At 42.4% G+C, this 23,375-nt stretch overlaps 2 protein-coding genes across 4 annotated transcripts in view; one reads left to right on the forward strand and one right to left on the reverse strand.

Annotated features, from left to right (window-relative positions):
* The window catches only part of tspan13a (tetraspanin 13a), an 8,874-nt gene extending 5,117 nt beyond the window's left edge, over positions 1 to 3,757 (forward strand). Inside the window, exons 2-6 of the mRNA XM_055163366.1 lie at positions 1,307 to 1,498; positions 2,026 to 2,106; positions 2,183 to 2,293; positions 2,880 to 2,993; positions 3,476 to 3,757. Of these exons, the coding sequence (XP_055019341.1) occupies positions 1,307 to 1,498; positions 2,026 to 2,106; positions 2,183 to 2,293; positions 2,880 to 2,993; positions 3,476 to 3,550 (573 nt within the window). The 3' untranslated portion in view covers positions 3,551 to 3,757. The remainder of the gene's footprint in view (positions 1 to 1,306; positions 1,499 to 2,025; positions 2,107 to 2,182; positions 2,294 to 2,879; positions 2,994 to 3,475) is intronic.
* A 3,162-nt stretch (positions 3,758 to 6,919) lies between these two features.
* Positions 6,920 to 23,375, reverse strand: part of bag6 (BCL2 associated athanogene 6) — a 43,487-nt gene continuing 27,031 nt past the window's right edge. For all 3 annotated transcript variants that reach the window (XM_055164026.1, XM_055164027.1, XM_055164025.1), the window contains exons 12-25: positions 22,634 to 22,944; positions 21,685 to 21,757; positions 21,099 to 21,439; positions 18,708 to 18,966; positions 18,120 to 18,289; positions 17,698 to 17,751; positions 17,432 to 17,540; positions 17,114 to 17,238; positions 16,911 to 17,045; positions 15,137 to 15,187; positions 14,242 to 14,472; positions 12,529 to 12,636; positions 11,980 to 12,126; positions 6,920 to 9,189 (exon numbers count right to left, since the gene is read on the reverse strand). In XM_055164026.1, coding sequence (XP_055020001.1) covers positions 9,094 to 9,189; positions 11,980 to 12,126; positions 12,529 to 12,636; positions 14,242 to 14,472; positions 15,137 to 15,187; positions 16,911 to 17,045; positions 17,114 to 17,238; positions 17,432 to 17,540; positions 17,698 to 17,751; positions 18,120 to 18,289; positions 18,708 to 18,966; positions 21,099 to 21,439; positions 21,685 to 21,757; positions 22,634 to 22,944 — 2,210 coding nt within the window. In that variant the 3' untranslated portion in view covers positions 6,920 to 9,093. The remainder of the gene's footprint in view (positions 9,190 to 11,979; positions 12,127 to 12,528; positions 12,637 to 14,241; positions 14,473 to 15,136; positions 15,188 to 16,910; positions 17,046 to 17,113; positions 17,239 to 17,431; positions 17,541 to 17,697; positions 17,752 to 18,119; positions 18,290 to 18,707; positions 18,967 to 21,098; positions 21,440 to 21,684; positions 21,758 to 22,633; positions 22,945 to 23,375) is intronic.

The following is a 23,375-nucleotide window of genomic DNA, read 5'->3' on the forward strand; positions in this document are numbered from 1 at the left end:
GTCTGCCCCAGGGCTGTCAAAAGCAGCAAAAACCAGATACTGATTGATACTGAAAATAGAATCGAAACTAAGACTCATTTTTCACACGTGTCGATACTAAAAAAGTCCCATTGACAGAACAAAAATAAACCTTCCCTGAATGTGTTTAGAATGATGTTGAGCTGGATCAGCACAAGTAGACGAGCACATAGACTAGTACACACACAGACCACTGAGGATTATAAGACCACACGGGAATAGAAAAGAAAGTACTATTATAATATGTGTAAGGAAAGACAATTATATATTTCATCATATCTGTATTTTAGTATCGTGACAACACTGGTCTGTCCCAGGGCAGCTGTGGCTACAGTAGTAGTTTGACTACAGAGAATGTGGAGTGAATAAAAATGCATAAAACTGTTTATATTATATAATATATAGTATATAGTATATTGACCCACAGTGCAACAGTATAATAGGTCAGATTCCATCAGGAGTCTTTTCCCAGATGTACAGAAGGAACCCTGGAAAAACAGATGATAATGAGATAAAACAGTTCAGACTTGGGTAAGTGTGTGCAGCAGTAGCCCGACCACACTGCACACGTCAGTGTTACACACACAACCTCGTGAAACCACAGCCAACACAGAGGCTGGCACACGGGCAGCACCAGCAGGATGTATGTGCGCGGCACAGCCTCTGTGTTTCTCAATGGAAAAGCCGACCAAACACGTTTATCAACTTGTATCAGGTGAAACTAACCAGCTGAACAGGCTTGTGTTTACAGAGTGTACCAGCTGACCACAGCAAACGCCAGGATTTTGAAAGTAAATTTCAGAACACAATTTAAAAGTCTTTCTGTACCTGTGCTCTTTCAAACGATACAGAACTGCCCCAGGAGCACGTTGTGGCCGTCCTCACTCACTTTTAATGTATTCTAAAAAATATGTGTCCAAAAGTTTGAGTTTTTACCAAACCTGACCTGAACCCTGAAGAACCGACTCTTCAGGAGAGTGTGTGTCCACTCATCTGAAGGCTGGAGGTTCAAATCCTCCTCAAGACATAAAACATCGTTGTTCACATGATCAGATCCACTGACCCACAGGTTGGCGGTTCAAATCCAGATGAATGCTCCTGTTGTGTCCTTGAGCAAAACACTTCACCCCCTCTCCCAGTCTCTGCATACGTACGTGAGTGTGTGTGAGTGTGTGAGTGCATGTGCAAGTGTAAGACTGAGTGTTTCCTGTGTTCCTGTGTGTTGAAAAGTGCGGTGTAAACATGTGATGATTGTCTGTTTGTGCCGTCACCACATAACGTCCTGTAGACTGACCGACCTCTGCTCCCACAGCTGGTGAGCGTGCTGCTGGTGGGAGTGGCCAGTTGGGGGCGCCTCTTCGCTCTCGTGTCCAGTGTGCAGGTGGTGGGCGGGGTCGTGGGAGTGGGCTGCTTCCTGTTCCTCGTGGCGCTCATGGGACTGTGTGGAGCGCTCCGACAAAACCAGATCCTGCTCTTCTTTGTATCCTTCAAACTGTGGATTTAACTATGAGGGCCAAAGCTGGGCCAAACCTTTCTAGTCCTACTTTAGTCCTAACCAGGACTAAACCAGGTCCAAGCCAGGACTAAACCAGGACTAAACCAGCACTAAACCAGGACTAAACCAGGACTAAACCAGGACTAAACCAGGACTAAGCCAGGACCAAGCCAGGACCAAGCCAGGACCAAGCCAGGACCAAGCCAGGACCAAACCAGGACTAAACCAGGACTAAACCAGGACTAAACCAGGACCAAGCCAGGACCAAGCCAGGACCAAGCCAGGACCAAGCCAGGACCAAACCAGGACTAAACCAGGACTAAACCAGGACTAAACCAGCTTTTAATTTCTGGACTAGAGTGGGTCTAAACAGAACTGAAAACTTTAGGGAGAAGTTTAAGTCTGGACTAGAGGGGATCTTAACCAGGACTATAATAGACACTGAACCAGGTCTAAAGCAGGACTGGTCCAGACCTGGTCTCTTTGTGGGTCTTTCCTTCACTCAGGCTCAGTACATGATCATCCTGTTCATGGTGTTTGTGATGCAGTTTTCTGTGTCCTGCGCCTGCCTCACCCTCAACAAACAACAACAGGTAACACCCCTCAGACCCGGACTAGACCCGGACTAGACCCGGACTAAATCCAGACTAATCCTGGTCTCTGGTGCAGGACCATTTGCTGGAGGTGGGGTGGAACAGGTCGGAGGCGACTCAGAGGGACGTGGAGAGAACTCTGAACTGCTGCGGCTTCACTCACATCAACAACTCCACCTGCACCGCTGTGACTGACACTGTACACCTGTACACTGACTGTACACCTGTACACGACTGTTTACACCTGTACACTACTGTATACACCTGTACACTGACTGTTTACACCTGTACACGACTGTATACACCTGTACACACCTGTACACTGACTGTTTACACCTGTACACTACTGTATACACCTGTACACGACTGTATACACCTGTACACGACTGTTACACCTGTACACTGACTGTACACCTGACTTGTACACCTGTACACACACATACACCTGTACACCTGTACACGACTGTATACACCTGTACACGACTCCATACACCTGTACACGACTCCATACACCTGTACACTGTATACACCTGTACACGACTCCATACACCTGTACACTGTACACCTGTACACGACATACACCTGTACACGACCTGTACACATACACCTGTACACGTACACCTGTACACCTGTACACCTGTACACGACTCTGTACACCTGTACACGACTCCTTACACCTGTACACATCTACACAGCTGTATACAACTGTATCTGAACAGGACAGGCTCTGCTCCTGTCTGCTCCTGTCTGAAGTGTGTGTTGTATTGTTTCAGAGCTGTCTGAAGGAGGCGCTCTCCTGTCAGCCTTGCGCAGACATCATCACTGCTTACACCGGGGACATCCTGAGGTTCGTCGGAGGAATCGGACTCTTCTTCAGCTTCACAGAGGTCAGAACTAACGACGCGGGACTGACGCGGGACTGACGCGGGACTGACGCGGGACTGACGCGGGACTGACGCGGGACTGACGCGGGACTGACGCGGGACTGACGCGGGACTGACGCGGGACTGACGCGGGATGGGTGATAAAAGTAGAAGAGGTTAAACCAAGTTTGAACTGGAAGATTGGTCAGACTCTGTGGAAACATTCTAAATGCACTAGACCAGGACTAGACCAGGACTAGACCAGGACTAGACCAGGACTAGACCAGGACTAGACCAGGACTAGACCAGGACTAGACCAGGTTTTCCATCTGGAGTAAATTTGGTACAGACCAGGACCCAACAGGGACAAGAGTGAACGCACCCTCACTCAATGTTTGTTATTTTACACACTTTGAAACTACAGGACTGAACCAGGACTGAACCAGGACTGAACCAGGACTGAACCAGGACTGAACCAGGACTGAACCAGATCCCGTCTCTTGCAGATCCTGGGCGTGTGGCTGGCGTACAGATACAGAAACCTGAAAGACCCCAGAAAACCCCCCGGAGCTTTTCTCTAGAACTTCAACTGAACGGATCATCTGCTCTGTGCTTTATTCTGTATTTCTACTGTTAATTTATACACTACTACAGCTGCTGAGTGTGTCTTGTACAAATCATGTTTTCTGTGAATACGTTGTTACTGTTGTAACTGTTAAATTGTTTGTGATTATTGTTCCATCACTGTGCCAAATCTCTCAAATATAATGTTTGATTTCACTTTGAAAGCTCCTTTGAATTGCATTCTTAAACTTTAGTCCTTGTGCTTTCAGCAGGTTCAACTTGTCATTCACTAAAACATAATAATGGTCCATGTACCAGTCATTATTTAAAATTTTAATGAAGAACAAAGAAATGGGAAAACAGTTTATTTCATTATTCCTCTTTAGTGTCACGGTGCCTATTTTAATTTTGATATTTTATTTTCTGTGGTTTATTTACCCCAGGAGTTCTGCTGCTAGAAGAGAATCAAATATCAAAATTAAAACAGGCACGAGACTGTTTTTGATTAGTGTAATTTGAAATAAACTTAAAATGAAATATTGGAAATGGAGGTCAAAATCTGTTTTCTTTGACACTAGATCGGAAAAATGAAACTCTTTTCCCATTTTATTGTTTTTTGTTCTTAATTGAAATTCAAAAGAACAAATGTTACACGAACTGTTAATATAGTTTAGTATTTTAAGATTTTCAAATAATCTTGTGGTGAAGTGCCTTGCCTAAGGACACAATGTCAGAACTTGGTCAGGCAGTCTTTGGGGTGGGGCGTCGAACCACCTGGCCACTGTCGCCCCTGTAGTCAGTGTTGGGGAGTAACAGATTACATGTACCGGCATTATGTAATCAGAGTACAGATTATGAGTTACAGTTACTGTTTCACTGAGTGGTAATTGGATTACAGTTACTTTGTTGAAATAAATTGATTACACAGATGTATTTTCCTGTTTTCATATTTTGGGCTATTTCCCTTTTTTGTTCTCTCTGTAATTCCACTCATTGCCGGAAACTAAACCAGGACTAAACCAGGACTAAACCCAGACTAAACCAGGACTAAACCAGGTCTAAACCAGGACTAAACCAGGTCTAAACCAGGACTAAACCAGGTCTAAACCAGAACTAAACCAGGTCTAAACCAGAACTAAACCAGATCTAAACCAGGACTAAACTCAGGTCTAAACCAGGTCTAAACCAGAACTAAACCAGAACTAAACCAGGTCTAAACCAGGACTAAACTCAGGTCTAAACCAGGTCTAAACCAGAACTAAACCAGGACTAAACCAGAACTAAACCAGGTCTAAACCAGGACTAAACCAGGACTAAACCAGGTCTAAACCAGGTCTAAACCAGGTCTAAACCAGGTCTAAACCAGATCTAAACCAGGACTAAACCAGGACTAAACCAGGATTTAACAGGACTAAATCCTGCTGTGTGGACATGTCTCCTCTTCTTCTATCAATAATATTTTTAATTTGGTTGAGTAAAGTCTGGGCTTTTTATTTTCTTTTAGCAGATAAAACATCTTATGTTATGATTTCCTGGTCTTTGTTTCTCTGCAGTAAATCAAGTAATCCAAAGTATTCAGATTACATTACTCACTTTAAGTAATTTAATGGATTCCGTTACAAACTACATTTTGGTGTATGTAATCTGTAATCTGTAGGGGATTACATTTTAAAAGTCACCTTCCCAACACTGTCTATAGTTATGATCAGACTAATTTATTTTGTCAATTAACTGTCGCAAAAATGTGTTTCTTCTGCCTAAATCGTCACGGATGAAATTTTTGTGTCGATGTTTCAGAACGACAAAACTGATTGCTTCTAAGTATTTAAATTGAACCAAATCAAACTTCACATTCGAGCCTTTTTTAGAAGAGCCCAAAAACCTGAGCCCAGCGCTAAGTCAATATTTTGTGAGAGTGTGAAACCGCTCCTTGAACAAACACAGACACTCTTTATCTGTTTGTCATCCCATTAAAAAGAAATGAACTACAAACATGGCAGTTTCTTCAGAAGATTACTATCAGACTGTGTAAAGTGAACACGTTTTTATTGTTACTCGGTGAAGATAAAGCTGATGAGTCGGTTTAGTTTGGTTGCGTGACTTGAGCAGGATCTAAAACAGGAAGTCCACTCTTTATGGTCCCGAGGCTGCGAAACCAGTTTGAGAAAATAAATTTGACTTTTGTGGCGTTTTCACTGCTAACACAACGTATTTTTGATCACCATAATACTATTTATTCTTCTGAAAATGCTTTTTATAATACGTTTTAGAAGTTTCAATTTCGTTTTAGCGAAGGCTACTTACTGCACATCGCGTCGGGTTTGTGAAGTCGTGTTCAGTTTTGCATCGGAGAGATCACTAAATTAATAGGAATGGGGCAAGATACGATTTCTACGAGTCGAGATTCAGTCCACGAGATCGAGACGAGATGAGATTTTGATACATTTTTTAGCAATAAATTGTGTCGTTCAGTTCATCATTTCATTTTTGCGTCACATTTTTTGCTGTTTTTAATGTTATAGTTTTGCTGTGATTGTAGCAGTGTTTTTTGGTATTACAGTTCTCAAGAGGAGTTACTTATGGTGACCAAACATCTGTTTTTTTTCATAAAGTGATGGAAATGTCCAGGTTTTCATGATCTTTCATTGGGGCCAGGTCTAGATTATAAGACGCACTGTTATTAAATGGTCTATTTTTGAACTTTTTTCACAAATAAACCGCACTGGACTTTAAATAAAACCCAACAGTGTGATGGGTGAGTTGTGGCGTGTAGGGAGGGTGTTGTCTGGGACCAGCGGATTGTCGGCGTGTTTGCAGTGACTCGGTTGTTCAGTTGTGACTCAAAAAGGCACATCGCACTCGCTTTTTTCAGTTCGTTCCTCTGTTCCGTTCCTCGTCGGCGTGGAGTGATGAGTGTGTCTGTGGGTGTTTTTGGCTGTGTGGTCGCTGTCTGCTCCGTGTGTGTTTGTGTGTTCTGCAGGTGGTGCGGCTTTGTAGTTTACTGAAGTCGTGCTGGGACACCCGAGTGGATTTGTGTACAGGGCGCTCTGGATTGTGGCACGTGGTTGTTTTTTGATGCAGTTAGAGGCTTAAGAGCGCGTCTAATAATCCGGAAAATATAGTAACTGTTGTGTTTCCTTTAAAGTCCAGTGCGATTTATTTGTGAAAAAAGTTCTAAAATAGACCATTTAATGACAGTGCCCCTTATAGTGCAGAAATACGGTAGATATAACATAGTGCAATGTGATTCGTTACCAGAAGTTGGCAGTAATGAGTCACACCTACATAGCGCTCGAGACGTAACACACAGATGATTCGCTTGAAAGTTAAAAGTGAGTTAAAAGACAAAAGTGTAACTCCTCAAAATAAAAACCACGCACCGTCTCTTTGTGTATCAAGGTTTTATTGCGTACTGTACATTCATGTAGCAAATATTCAGAACTCCACTCGTGCTTTCGTGAGAAAAAGGCAAAAACGTAGAAAGTCAAATAAAACGAAAAAAACAACACTGACTCATGGACACAGAGGAGCTGAGACGAGACGAAAGCTTGAAGGTTCTATATTACACAAACTTGACTCACGTGAGCTTTAATAGACCAAGTTAGAATGTCGTTCCCTCCTCAAAAACAGACCTGGAGTTGTGTTTTGTTTCATTCACACGTCTGAGTAACACTTTATTATTAGTCTGTCTGCATCTCCAAAGCTCAAAACGCTCTGCTCCACCTTGTGATGTTCAGTAGAGATCGGCAATTCCAGGGCTAAAATGATTCAAATGATTCTAGTGAAGGTGTGTGGAAAACCTCTTGTATAAGAGAAGAACTCAGCCTAAATATGCAGGATTTGGGTGTTAATTGTTTGTGAATGAACCAAAACTCCAGGTATGTTTGCGATGAGGAAACAACATTGTAACGTAAATCAGAAAATAGTGTAATATGAGCCCTTTAAAATAAATATGCACTGAACAGAACAGGACCAAGCAGCGGAGAGGCACAGGTGAGGAACGGGAAAAAACAAATTAAAATGTGTGTGTAATCTGAGAAATCTATGGCTGAAGCATAATGTTTGGAAGAAATCAAATGTCCTATCATGATTACGTTTGATTGGCTTCACAAACTCACTTACTTGACGTTTAAAGATGCACTGTGTAACTTTTCAGAATGAGGGTACGGCAGAGGTGGGGCCGAGTCTTTGTTTTGCGAGTCTCGAGTCTTTGATTTCAAGTCCGAGTCAAGTCCCAAGTCAAATACAGGCAAGTCCAAGTCCAGTCTCGAGTCACTGGCTCATAAGTCCAAGTCAAGTCCAAGTCTTCTGCTTTGAGCTTCGGGTCATTTCGAGTCTTTAAACCAAAAAAGTACCAAATATAAGCTTAGATTTATGCAATTTATATGAATTTTAAACTAAATTGTACTTAAAAAGTCATGGTATTTGAGTATTTATATACGAGTTGTAGAAATGCCATTTTTCCTTTTTTAATGTCTTGACAAGAGAGCAAATCATTACAGTCAGAACAGAAAGAATTCAGATGTAAAAGTGTTTAACAAGTTATTTTGTCAAGTCGTCTGCACTGAAATGGAAGGATCATGTTCTATGTAGTTCCTTCTGTTTTACTGTACATGTATTGTACTGTACATTACTGTATTGTACTGTACATTACTGTGTTGTACTGTACATTACTGTAGTACATTTGATGATACACATCACAGTACTTCAGTTACATCTAAAGTAACAAACAGAAGTGGGAGGGACATGTTCCAGTTTGTTTCTGTAAAATGAAGTGCTGCATTTATCAACTGTAAAGAGAAAAGTCTTTCCTAAAAATATATTTTTTAGGAGAATCATCAAGTCTTTCCAAGTCACTGGGCTCAAGTCCGAGTCAAGTCCCAATCTTTGTCTATTTTATCAAGTCAAGTCCTAAAAATAGTGACTCAAGTCTGACTCGAGTCCATGTCACAACATGCAAGTCCCCCACCTCTGGGGTCCGCCGCCTGCTCATCGTTGCCATGGAGATATTACTAACAATTTAGGGTTGTCAAAATATCGAAAACCAGAAACGAATTAATACTGAAACTAGAAATTAGATACTCATTTGAGCAGGTATCGATACTAAAAAAGAAATCAAGATCGAGTTTGTAATTTCAGTATCATGACCACACTATGCTGCTTTGCCGTGAATATTCCTAAGTATGGTATTAAATTTGCTTCACTGACACAAGCAAGGTAACGCCAAGAGGCCATGTTACTGGTCAGATCTGTGAAGAGGAGACTCAGCTCACAGTAAGAATGCATTTTTCCAATAAAATATAAAATACCAATACGTTGAAACTTTCCACGCGTAGTAATAACATCTGCATGGAAACTAGCAGCCGCCACACACACAAGTCACAGCGCGCCTCTTGTCAGCGATCTATCATTTCACCTGATTGAAAAGTGACACATTATTTTGAAGCAAATGAAAAAAAAAGTATTACGTAGGTGATTTATACTGACAGAGGACAATGAACTTTGAGAATGTGATGACATCATTTATAGGCGACCAATCGGAGGCCCGGATTCATAAGTGTTAGGAGTCTGGGGAAAAGGCTCTGTGCGAGTTTGGGAACTGTTGGGAGTTGAAATCTGGGTCCTCGCGAATCCTCTTCTTCAAATCAGACTTCACCTGAAACAGAGACACACAGAACATTAGGCTGGTGTGTGAGCGAGGGGACCGTGTGACCAATCTGACCAACGAAGAGTGGCACTTTGCTTAACTCTATGCCAACTCGGGACCTCCTGTAACCACTACGCAAAGTCTGGAGACACGGGGAAAAAGCAACACTCGTGGAGAGAAGCGAGACGTGAAGACAGTTTGAGGAAGAGTTTGATCAAGAATTCATCAGAAAATCCATGTATATAAAAGAATTACCTTCAGATTTGTACATTTTAAGTGTTTGGTTCATCAAAACACGGAGAAAGGCTGTTTATTCCACTCATTATTCCCTACAATATTAGACATGCACAAGCGCGGCCACGTTCCCGGTGCAGCACAGGGTCTCCAGCAGTCCACACCGCGATCATAGACTTCTACAGAACACAGACTGTGACCCAACAGAGAGGACGAACTAATGACCCGACCTGAGACAAAACTCTTCCCTCGGACGGAGCACAAGAGCTTTTTTGGTTTAATAATATCACAATAATGTCTGAGCAGTTTGGATGTTTCGTGTGGACTTTTAATAGACTTAAAAACACACTGGCTTTAATGCAAAGATGTGCTGCCTAAATATGAAATATGATTAAATGAACAGATGAGTTGTTATCACGTTTAGTTTTGTATTTATTTGTTAAACCTTGTTTAAGTGTTTGTCGTGATCACGTGGTGCTGCGTGGAGCGTCCTCCTCCGTCTGTCCCGCGTGTCTCGGTCAAACCCACTGATTATCAGCTCATGTTTAGGGAAATCTCATTCACCAGTCACTTTACATGCTCCTTTTATGGTGAGGTGGAGGTGTGGAGAGGGCGTGACGTGACGTGTGCTGATTCTAGCTGCAGGTGGGATTTTTAAAGCACAGATTGTGTGGTTTAGTGCGTGCGGTGGGTTTTCCAAAATTGGAGTTTGCGTGGTGTCTCGTAGCTACTAGGAGTACACACTCACTTACGACAACTCCTGCGCAGTTTTTTATAAATGAGGCCCCTGGAGTTTTGTTTCAGTCACACATGTTTTACACACAATCCCTGCACATTTAGCTCGAGTTTCCTCTCATACAGAAAACACTCCCTACCACTGTGTTTTTAAACTCCATACACCTTCATGAGAATCATTTGGATGACTGAAGCTCTGTACTCAACAAAAGGTAAAAAGGAGCTGTTAACTTAAAAACTACAGCTTGATGACATCACTAGGTGGGACAGGGCATTTTGAGCTTTGGAGATGTAAACAGATCAATAATGCAGGGTCACATGGACATCTGAAGGATTTTGAGCTCAGATAAAGTTTATGATATGAAAACAAAATCCTGAACACAGGCAGTTTGTTTTTACATTATGTTCTATGGGGAAAATATGTTCTATTGCTGCGTAGTTAACATAGTGGACTGACCATTTTCCAACTCACCACCGGTCGGATCTAGCAAGTTTTAAATAGGTCCATTATCTATGAACACTGCTGGAGTGGAGCCAGCGCTCAGAATGCACACAGAGGGGGTTAGGCTAAATCTTACAAAGCTCATTTTTAGCTCTGAGGACTTAAAACATTTACATATCTAAAGAGTTCATATTCTGAAAATAGAAAGGAATCTTATAAAACCTGACCTTTGTGAAACTTGTGGATACCCTCCAGCCAAACACGGGCAGTTTAAATTCCCAAAAAATACAATGGGCCCCATTCATGAAACATTCTCATGAACAAATTCGAAACTAAAGCCTTCTTTACAAACATTTGTGGCATTCATTCATTCATTCATTCAAACCTTTTTCTTAACTGACAATGTTCGTCTGAAAGAACAAATCCTACGAACAGGAGCAGTCAGGAGCACTTGTAAGAACAAAAACTTGTACTGTCTTTGAATATTATTATTCTGATAATTCAGCAAACGATTCAAATTCCTCTATGATTGTATGTGATATATTTTCTTCAATTATTTCCTATAAACATATGACTGTGTGATCCAGTAACATTTCTGAGGAGTTTTCTAGAACCTGTGTCTATTGGGTCTAACAGACTTTCTCCAGGCTGCAGTGAGCCTCAGTCTGTCCCAGCGCCAGTGCCTCCTTATGGGCCTCTGTCACAGCCTGGTCAACACCAACATCACCCCACTGACCCCCCCAGGACCCCCCATGACCAGAGCACACTCTTACACACCTCCACCCCAGCCCCCCTCGCTGTTTACCGCAGGTCAGCAATAAATATGATAAAAGTGCCCATTTATTTTAATAAGTTTACAGCTTAAATCTTCCTCCCTGAGTGTGTTCATGTCAGTTTGGACATTTGAAATCTGCGCTGAATCTGTAAAACAGTCGTAGTCTGTAGACACTCCACCTGACCTCCTCATCACTTTCTCCCTCGATCTTTCATACTACCAAACCCATATTGGCCATATTTGGAAGTCAGAGAGTGTTTTTAACTAAATACAGATACATTTTCTGTGTAAATGAATTGCAAATGAGCACTGTGGTGTTTGTAGCTCAGTGTTGGTGAATTTATCGTCACTGTTACTTAAGAATGAATTTATCTGCTTAAGAACGTTTCGTGAATCTGGCACAGAGTTCTCTCAGCATCTTCTTTAAGTGTCAGTTAAGAACATTTTTAAGAAAAGATTCATGAATGAGGCCCATTGTGTTCTACGAGAGAATTCTTTCTGGGCTGGAACTCCTGAGAGCTGCAGTACCAGGAGCAATGAGGAGTGTCTTACCCAGTTCTTAATATAGATCCACGGTGTGACCCCATCTGTTCAGAGTGACCTTTGACCTCACCTGTTCAGAGTAGGCCTCTCGCAGCTCGTCGGCGTCGAGGTCGTTCTGCAGTCTCTCGGAGGAGGTGATTGGTCGGACGCCGGCGGAGCGGGCAGCCTGAGACACAGCGTCAGAGAGAGAGAGGAGGCTCCCACTGCCCTGTCCGGTCTACAGCACAAACACAACATTTAGATATCAAACATTATACAGGCTTTTTATCTGCTTTTACAAGGAAAAGGCATTTTGTTTAATGGGAAAATCAGACCCAGGTGTGCTGTTTGCACTCTTATCAAAGGCGGAAACCGTTACTAATGTTCATATCTTGATTTACAGACCAAATAATGAAATAAGATCATGTAGAGTGGGTCAAAAGGAACATTTTAAAATCAGAATGTAAGCCTGACAGCAGCACTTACAGACAGGAACATGGTTTTTCAATAGAAAGTCAATTAGAACGAGGGTCAATAGAGCCAAATCGTGCCCATGCTCACTCCCTGTTTGGAATGCAGGGGTCAGTGGGCTCGCTATGGCAGCCTAGTCGCCAGCGGTAATAGTTGTGGCCGTAGTTACCTTCCTCCTCTTGGCGGGCATACCCTGCAGGTAGGCATCAGACAGAGGAGGCTGGGACTTGATCTTCCTCTGAGTCATCATGTCACAGCGAATGATGGGCACCCACTCCTGAAAACACACAGACAAAACACATGATCCCACCCGGTAACATTTAAGGAGTCCCATGAAGAGTGCCAAAACTGTGTGAAAATGTACAGATTTGACTAATAATAACAGTCAACACCTTTAGTTTGTTAAGTAAGTGTTTTAAAGTTGAGTTGAGTTGTTTTACTTTTGAATGAAAAGAAGGCAATATGTATTATTTCTTTTATCCATGCATCCATTTTCTGCTGCTTATCCGGGGCCGGGTCGCGGGGGCATCAGTCTAAGCAGGGACTACCAGACTTCCTTCACCCCTGATACTTCCTCCAGCTCCTCTGGGGGGTCCCCAAGGTGTTCCCAGGCCAGCTGAGAGACATAGTCCCTCCAGTGTTTCCTGGGTCTTCCTCTGCGCATCTCTCCGGTGGGACATACCCGGAACACCTCCTCAAGAAAGCATCCAGAAGGCATCCGGAACAGATGTCCTCCCCTCAGCTGCTCCTCTCGACGTGGAGGCGCATCTACTCTAACCTGAGCTCCTCCTGTGTGACTGAGCTCCTCACCCTATCTCTAAAGGAGCCACCCTGCCCAGCCACCCTGCGGAGGAAACTCATTTTGGCCGCTCATATCTGTGATCTCGTCATTAGCCAGAGCTCATGACCATAGGTGAGGGGAGGAACGGAGATTGAAGAGCTTTGCCTTTTGGCTCAGCTCTCTCTTCACCACAACGGTTTGATACAGCGACTGCATCACTGCCAACGCTGCATTGATTATTTATTTTATTTTACAGTTAAATTGTTATTATTTATGTAAATCAGGGATTTTTTTGTAATCTTAAATGTCACAGAAGCACTTTGTTCCTATATGAAATGCCTACCTTGAGTTGTTTTATTTTTTAATGGAAAGAAGTCAATATGTATTATTTCTTCCTTTTTACAGTTAAATTGTTATTTTTGTTCACATAGATATTTTTTTAAAGTATCGCAGAAGCTCATTGAGCTGCCTACCTCTTTGCACTTCAATAAAAACGACCTTGTGGAATTTGGCCTATATGTACAGGAAAAATAACTACCCAAAAACGACTGCAAAAACAGATATTGAGATATAGCAAATACAGTATATATTGAGATATATTTTTTACTCCATAACGCTCAGCCCTACTTTTCTCCATGGAGATGTTATTGCTTTGCCTGGAATGTTCCACAGTATGGCATTAAAACTTTCTATCTTCATAAATACCAAACCAGACCAAGTTACAGTTCATATCTGTGGAGAGGCGACCCTGTTCACAGTCAGAATGCCTGTTTTTGTAGGTTTTTCTGAGCTATATAATTGATTAAATGTTAAGGTAGAGATGTTTAATGTCATACTGTGGAACATTCCAGGCAGAGCAATGACATAACCACAGAAACAAGCCGGTGACGGACCCCCCCAGTCGAAAAGTTACATAGTGCATCTTTACAATGTGAGAAAAATGTGCGTAAATTTCCTTGTGTGTAAATCGTCTCAGCATTTTGGATGAAGATGGCAGGTGATGACATAGGCAGAGGTTTTTCTACTTTTTTTTTCTACTTTTCTTCACAAATGACCACTTAACTAATCTTTTCCTGAATTAAACACTAGAGAGTCACTGACCGGTGGCACAGCTGCAGCCCAGGCCTCAGACTCCTCTCTCCCTCCCTCTGCTCCGAGCGGCACAGCGCCCCCCAAAGGACCAGCCCCTCCCGTCGCTCCCAGGTCGCTCGGTAATGGCCTGTGTTCCCGTGACGATGGCGCCGTCTCCCGGGCAATGGGCATGGTTTCCTCAGCGACAGACATGGCCTCCTCGGCTGTGGTGGCGGCGGCCGGAGACAGAGTGTCCCCCGCCTGGACAAAAGAACAACAACAATGATTTGAGCTCAGTGAGTCTTCCCCAGTAGACATATCGTGAAAGCAGCTCTTGAGGTGAGAGTAAGTCCACTGCCTGCTGTCTGCATCTGATTATAAACTGCTTTTGTGTCCAAGAGTCAGGAAGTGTGCGTTAACATGCTAGCTGTTGTTAGCTATACTCAAGGCAAAACTCCTCTCTGGCCTCTGAAAGTTGTGAAAAGCACTTATAAAGTCATTGTGGTGAATAATTAGGATGCTCTGTATGCATACGGTAACTTAGACTAACTCGGACCATAACTGGACCACTGCAAAGAAATAACAAGTTCTGTTTTTCACATTTTTAAATAAAATACTTTTACAGCATATTTAACGCTAAATGGAAATTGTAGCTCTGATCTAGTTTTGGTTCTCATCCTTCAAAGTCCCGTTTATAATCTTGGTCATAGTCCTGGTTAATAGTTCTGGTTAAGAGTCCTGGTTAATAATCCTGGTTAATAGTTCTGGTTAAGAGTCCTGGTTAACAGTCCTTGTTTTAGTCCTAGTTCTAGTCCTGGTCCTAGTCCAGTTCTAATCCAGTTCTAGTCCCACTTCTACTCCTTCATAATCCTGGTTGTGGTTCTAGTCCCATTCTAGTCCTAGTTCTAGTCGCAGTTAAACTCACCGTGGCGCTTGGGCCCTGCTCCGGAGGCTCTGAGGCTGAAGGATGATCTCTCTGAAAACATTTAAAATTCATGAGCTTTGAGACACATGAGACGCACCTGCCATCACAGAGGCTCAGTAGGTGAGAAGTGCCTTGCCCACGGACACATTGTCAGGGTAATTTAGGGGAGGGACACATTATAGTTTTGCAGATGCACGTATTATTTCTTCATTAATATTTCTGAATCATTTCAGAATAGTTTTAATCAAAATGAATGAGGCCAGTAAATAACAAAGGTTAGATTAGAACAGTGAGACACCAGTGACATTCTGCCCCCTAGTGTATTTTAGTTTAAACTATAAGGGAAAGGGAACCTGATACATGTTTTGAGGAGTTCTAATAAACAGAAAATCATGTTGCAATCCATCAAAATCCATATAAAATATAAGTCCATGTAACAGACCTGTGTGTAGAAATTAAGAACGTGTCTCATTAAGGATTTATCAATACTTCTACTCTTATCAATACTGCTTATCTGCTCAGTCTTTTAATGTTTCTCTAGTGGTGCTTTTACAGCAAGAGTAATAATAATAATGTATATATTATTATATATTATATTAGACAATTTCTTTACTATAACACATTTATGCATGATTTTTAAATAGCCTAATTTATCTAATACTCTACTAACTCACTGAAAGGACATTGCAGTAGTCAGCTCCTCACTGTCACCTACTTATCTGCTCTTGTAGATAAGTCTCACTGTTCTGACTAGGGAAGCAACAATATTTGATATAATATCAAATAATTCGATACTGGTCTCGCAATTCAATACTGGTGTTGCTATGTACTGTGTTGTCATTTATTTTGGTCCAAAAGTGAAAAAATTATCGCAGGTTCTTCTCAGGGACTTACAGAGGTGAATTTATCTTTCAGTCACTTTTTAATTTTACGTTGATAACTCCAGGAATGGCAAAGATATGAAGTTTTAAATACTTTAGAATGGCTTTTGAATTTACATCGGCTTTAATCAAATGTGCTCATACACACATCCACGACGTGACTCACAATATACACGATCTATTTCTTAGACTATCTCAGGTTTACTCAGAAAACAGTCTGTTGAGACATTTCTATGTAATATAACAAAGTTTGAGTGTCCAAAAAGAAGATGGGAGAGCGCTGTATGTGACAGACTATAACAGGGCAGGTCTCTGCTCGAGGAGGCAGAGCAGCGCCGAGAGGAGAGACACACTCAGGAGGAAAAGAAATCATCAAATCATCATCAAAAAGGAAAAGTCTGATAGTGTAGCTCCCCTATAGTCTATATTTAGAGTAGACTGGTATATTATAAAATATAAAACAGCCTGAGAAAGCTCTGTTCTTATTTTCACTGAATAAAAATGCTGAGCTGTAAATCACTGAACCGAATAAACTAAAACACTTATGCACACATATAAACTACAACTGTACACTAGTTCTACTGTAATGTATTGTGTGTAATGCTTCATTAATATCATGGTGTTATTATATTTTCATTAGCAGAAAAAATTACATGAGATTTTTTTGCGTCTTAAAATATATCGAAATCAAATAGATATTGTGACCCATATATCGAGATACGTATCGAATCGTGGGAAAACCATATCGTTGCATCCCTAGTTCTGACCCAGTGTGCGATATTGGACCTGAAGGTGTGTGTGTGTGTGTGTGTGTGGGTGTGTGGGTGTGTGGGGTGTGTGTGCGTGTGTGACCCCTCGGGTCCAACTCCATAAGAGAACCTTCTGTCACAAACCTGTGTGTAGACGACGTACTGCTGGATCTGCTCTGAGGGCACAGGGATGTTCTCCAGAATCACCTGCAGCCTCATGCTCATCATACTGGTCATCCAGTTGACCAGGCTGGGGCTGATGTCACTGGACATGCGTCTCTGTGGATCACACAGCTGTTACACATGGGTTTAAGTACAGTGGTAGTTGTGTGTTTCAGAACACTGACGATGCGGTGGTTGATGACGGCGGTGAGGGCGTGCTGGTCTCCTCTCAGACAGAACAGGTTCAGAGCCAAACACTGGAACAGTGCAGAGTTACACATCTGCAGCAGCCGGGGCCCGAAACTCTCATCTGGAACAACAACAACAGCAACAACAACAACAACAGAGAATTACCTTTGGTAAACCAGACTCAAATAGCAGCAAATAGCAACCGCATTCTGTGTATTGTACCTGTGCTGCACGCGCGCGTGCGCGCGTGTGTGTGTGTGTGTGTATACATGTGTGTATTGTACCTGTGCTGTGCATGTGTGTGGGTTATGTACCTGTGCAGTGGAGGATGTGTGTAGCGATCTGTCTCAGCTGTTGTCTGAAGAAGGCCATGTTTGTCTGAGTGGCATCGACTCCATCCAGCACCGACACAGACGACTCTCTCTGGAAAACAGATAGACAAAAATATAGCACATACTCTAGTGTTCAAGGGTTTAGTTTCATACATTATTATAACACTCTGAACACACTGAAGTTCAAGTGGAATTTTAAAGAGCACAGAGCAAACTAAAGAAAATGGATTATATTTTTTTTAACTTACAAAGCTTTCAGTGATGTAATCCTCCAGTTCGTTTATTAAACTTTCAGCAGCCTCCTGAAAAAGACATTTAAAAGATATGAATAAAGAATAACATTTGTTCATTTTGTGCTGTTTTATTCATATGGTCAGATTGTGATCTAGAGCTTTTCTATCTAACACACATCCAAGCTTTTTTCCCCACCATCATTTGCTCCACCAACAACAAACAGTCCTGTGTTACTTTGCATAAAAACTGCTACGACTGCAGCTTAGATCTGTACAAACATGTTCTGAAATGTGATTCTTGTATTAGTTTGTCAGTTCATGTTTCACTCTTTTAGTCAGTTCTTTGTGTTTGTAATATGAACTTTGAGCAGAATTGTATTAACATATAAATTGCAAATCTGATTCCAACCACTTATGTATTATTTCCAATTACTTACAGATATGTTCTGCTCAGTGGGCTCACGGCCGTTCAGGTAGTTCTGTCTGAAGAATTGTGCGAGCTGAGGCTGGATCCGGCCCAGAGGCTGGTGCTGTCCGTGCAGCAGAAGAACAAGGTCAGACATAGTGAAGGTCTGACATACCAACATCAGGAGCTCCCCAAAGAAACCTGACCACACATAGAGTAAAACAATACACTCATGAAGGGAATTTATTTATGTAAAAATATTCTGTTAATATACTGTTTATGCCTGAGATTGAAATGTAAACAGAACTGAACTAAGCAGAATCTGACCAAATAAAGCCCATAAGCCATTCTCAAACCAGGTGAGAACTAAACCAAATCTAAAGAATTACTTTCAGAACTGTTTAAAGAGGGGCTATTACATTTATGAACTGCTAACACACATATTTAGATCAGCACGGTACCATTTACTGTCTTGAAAATGCTGTATTTGTATTTGTAATGTTGAATGGATTTCACTTTAGAGCACTATCACGACACAATCATCGTACATCGTGCTAATGAAACTAAAGCACGTCGCATCAGGTTTGTGAAGTTGTAGTTTATTGTAAGCTTTCATCACCAGAGGGGTCTTCGGGGCTGATGAAGATGTTGGTGGCCTGGGACAGTCGCTGCATAAACTGAGCAATGCTTTCTGTGTCGTTCTGGTTCTGTCCCAAAGAGCCCATCATGGTCCGCAGCACTCCGCCCAGGATCCCCGTGAACAGCTCCGGGTTCAAGCCCTCTGCCCCGGGGCTCAGACCAGGAGCACCAGTGGGGGGCGCTGTGGGGGCCGGGCCAGAAGCGGCAGAGGGGGGAGGGGTGAACACCGGCTGGGACGCCTGAAAAAGACAACAGGAAGAAAAGGAATGAACAAGTAAACTTAAGGAGACTTGTCACTATAATTTTCAAGTACAATATAAATAAAATAAGAAAACCATAATACAGAATGCCATGATGTCACTGACACGGCAACGCAAAAGCAGGATTATCCACCTAAAAACTCTATGTACAATATTACTGATGAACATGAACTCCAATACAATCAAACGCTTAATGATTCATAGAAGTAATTTATTCAGCCCTCTACAGTTCTAGAATTCAGAAAAGTAAAAAAAACAAACAAAAAGATACCCCAAAAATACTTGACCCCCAAAAATTCTTGACTGATCAGTCATGTACTGAACGATAAGTCCATGTAGTATTTATCGTGACAGGCCTAAACTCAAGCAGTCAGGGACTATGCTATCTTAATAGACAGTGCCAACTTTGCATCTAATTCAGATAAACATAATTACATGAGAATCATTTACAAACATTGTATAACAGCCTTGCTCCATCTGCTGAAGATACATACATTTTTGATGGTCTAAACCAGGGTTGCTCAATACGTAGATCGCGATCTACCAGTCGATCGCCAAGGTCGTGTGGGTAGATCACCGTGTCTCGTCTCGGACTCGTGTTTGGACTCGGTCTTGTCTCTCACTCGACGTCTGACACTCAACAAGTGCGATCATATTTCATTACGGCCGCTGCTGTTGGCAATAAACTTGTAGCGGGTGCAGGAGTGTGTGGGGCGTCTCATTGCAGTCTGTGCGCTCATTTGAAACCCGCAGAGACTCTACGGCACATCACAAATACACACGCTCCCTATGCACGGCTCGTCTGCAACAGCGTGTGCCCTCGTGTACCAGCGGGCATCACAGGGCAGGTTCAACTTCCTAAACATCCTACCTGTCCATCTGCCTCACGTCAGCACGCCGCCCCTCGCCTTTTCACGCTCTCGCTCCTTCCTGCGTACAGCGAACACAAGCCCCTCCCACAGTGCGCGCTGATTAGAAGAGCAAGACCAAACGTGAAGCAAAAACCAGTCTAAATTTGTGTTCCAGTGTTGGCACAAAGCAGGTCTACAGCATAGAGCAGATCTACAGAACAGACCTACTGCCACATTTGGCTGAAGTTTGTCTAACAAAAGTGCACAAATGCTTCTGTGTTTGTCACGATGTGCGTTTGGTTTGGTAAACGTGCAGAGGCTGGTAAATATCACTGCAAAACCAGAAAAGAATGTAACTCCAGTTTGGAACTTTAAAAAACAGATTTAAAAATCTTTCTTCACTTTTTTCACAGTTTTGTGTAAAGTGCCAGAGGAAGTTCTCTTAAAGAAGCGGTTCTCAAACTGTGGGTGAGGGTCCAAAAAAAGGGGCACAGAATGTTTCAGTGCAGTTTGCTTGGCTTTGTATTAGGTCGATCATTATGACTTGGTCATTTTGTAAGTAGCTCGCACGCTGAAAAAGTGTCAGCACCCCTGGTCTAAACGGACACACTATTTTAAGCTCTAGAGTAAGAAATAGCAAAGGTAAAGAGTTGTTTTAAACCATGTATATGCTCTCAGTCTGCCCCAGGGCAGATGAGGCAACAAAAGTCGCACAACATAAACTTAAGTGACTATTAAGTGTGGAGTGATGAATGAATCTGTATTGATAAAGCTACTGTATATTTACAGTATATATAGCTGTTGGAATAATGACATGGTTCAGATTTCTACAGAGACTTGAACAAAAGGAAATATCTGTCCATACATGAAAGATGCTTCTGATTTGTACATTAAAGATTGATCCCAGTGTAACACACAGCAGCACGAATGCACTGATACCAGCCACAATATAATATATCCGTATTGGCTCAGCTGTGGAAAAATGTTTTGTATCAAGTATTGATTCCAAATGTTGGATATGGAGCTGATTGTCCAATCAGATATGACACAATCATCAGTGAAAAAAACTCAGTAGATGTGGGCAAATAAGTAAGATACTGAAAGACCAAGTACTGTTCTGGTACAGAAAAGGCTGTAATGTTTCACTTCTAAACTCATACAGTCGTGATGTCACAATATAACATTTCAAAGTCGATTGCATCATTGAGGAATAGACTTGATATACCACTGCAGTATTATAAGCTCTAGCCTTGGACCCACCTGTTGCATGAAGTCACTGACGCCCTGAATGAAGGCTGGCACTCCGGAGGTGGTCACTGTGATGGAGGGAGCACCCATGGGCCCCGCGGCTCCTCCGGCCATGCCCAGAAGAGAGCCCAGCAGCTGGCCCAGGTCTGGAGGCAGGTCCTGGGGCTGAGGAGGGGGCGCGGAGGGAGCAGACGGAGGATCAGGCTGGTTAGGAGCTCCAGCAGTGAAGCCAGAGGAGGAAGAAGAGGAGGAAGAAGAGGAGGATGAAGAGGTGGTGGTGGAGAAAGATGTGGAGGTAGAGGAGGAACTGGTGGAGGTGGTGGAGGAGGTGGAGGAGGTGACTGACTGTCCAGCTGTGAACGAGGAGAAAGAAGATTTAAAGCAACACTGTGTTACATTTGTCTTTGTGTGGAAAGAACTAAACCAAGAAACTATGACAACTACGAAAAGCTAATCTTTCATTCATGGGAAATGATATGGGGTCATACTGGTAAGGGGTAAGGCAAAGCAACATCAGCATTATCTCCCACTACTTTTCCTCCTTGTTCCCTTTGCTTAAATAAACATGAGGGACCAAAGCTGAAGAGAGTTAATTTACCCATTTGTCCAGGCAGCAGCAGCTGTCCCACCAGTCCACTGATCATCTGGTTCAGAGCTGCAGGGTTAAAGGCCTGTGGAGCAAAATCAACACTTAACTAAGAGTAACCAGGAGGAAAGCTGAGCATGAAGTTGATTTTGTGTGAAATTATTATTAGGTTCCACATTTGAGGATTTTACTGCCCATAGAGATGTGACCGCTGCCCTCACTCTGGCCTGTGATCATGACTAAATTCTAGACTATGAATCTTTAAGTGTGATTCTTAAAGTGCCGAGTGATTCAATTTGATTTCTATTTTTGGCGTCTTGATTCGAAAATCAAAATCAAAATGATTCTTCATTCAAAAGCAAAAACATTTTTTTAAAATATAAAAATCGACTGTGACATTATGGGATATCCTCTTAGAAAAACCAAACAAAAAACAAAAGCCAGTATGTGCCAGTTTGTTTGTCTAAAGTTGTGACATCATCTGTAATGTGGGCTATTCTCAAGTCAAATATTTCATTCTGGCTTTAAAGGGGTTCATGACATGTTTTTGGTGAGTGGCAAGAGGAAAATATTGTATTTTAAATATTTGAAGTTCCCCGTTTTAAAAATGTCTTCATGCAAAATGTATTTTAGAGCATGACATTTCCATAGTGCTGGTATGGGACGGAACGACATGGCACGGACTCCGAGTGCTTCCAATGTGTAAAGCATTCCATGTGGCCCCCTTTTAGTGTCCAAAGCAGACTGCTGGAGGTACTACCTTCCAGAGCGGTCTAGAGCGGCCTCAAGCAAACCATGCCTGTGGAAACAAGGTTTAAGGTGCCTTGGCGGAGTTTAGAAAACAATCAAAGTGATTTTTAGAATTGATCCAGATGTAGAATCATGATCCTTCTAAGAATAGTCCCCCTCAACACCCCACAATAAGAACAGCCATCACATATAACAGTCCTTAGTTTTGTACCTGTCCGGGCTGCTGTCCCGGCATGGCAGCCCTCACGTTGATGGTGGTTCCTCTGGTCCCAAAGGCTGGAGGGGGCATGTTTGGAGGGAAGGGCGGTCTGCCGAACACGACCCTGGGCTGAGGAGGTGTTCCGTGGGCAGACGGAGGAGGAGGTGCGGGGGTGGAGGTGGGAGTGGTGTTGTGCCCTGGGGCGGCTGTAGGGGGCGCTGTTTGTCCTGTGGCGGCAGCAGTGGCAGCGCTGGTGGCTACGGCTGCGGCGTACTGACTGATCTGCTGCATCAGGTTACGCATGAAGTCCTGAGGGAGCGGTCCTGACGGGAACAAAGAGACATGGACACAGTATTCAGTGATTCAGTCTGGACAGTAAATATCTTTTAAATGATATACTTTTAAAAAAACACAGCAAACTGGAATTGGTAGAGGTGTCACAAACAATACCAACATTTCAAACTCTATTTCCATATTAAGAAATAGACAAATAAATAACATACATTAAAAAAGCACTCTTCATTTAGACAATAGAATGTGATTTTCAATTAAATGGTAGTGCTTTCTTTTATATTCCCATGTGTGTAATCCTCAGTGGTCCAGGTAGGTTCCATAGTGGTCCATGGGCATATACTAGTCTATGTGCACTTGAACTCTTATACTGATACAGCCAAGATCATTTTTTGTATTGATACCTGCTTAAAAGAGTATCAGGTTTTGATATACATTTTTGTGTAAATTAGTATCTGATCTT

This window comes from Boleophthalmus pectinirostris, unplaced genomic scaffold (assembly GCF_026225935.1).
Source record: "Boleophthalmus pectinirostris isolate CB_2022bp ecotype Guang Dong unplaced genomic scaffold, ASM2622593v1 HiC_scaffold_6, whole genome shotgun sequence".
NCBI lineage: Eukaryota > Metazoa > Chordata > Actinopteri > Gobiiformes > Gobiidae > Boleophthalmus > Boleophthalmus pectinirostris.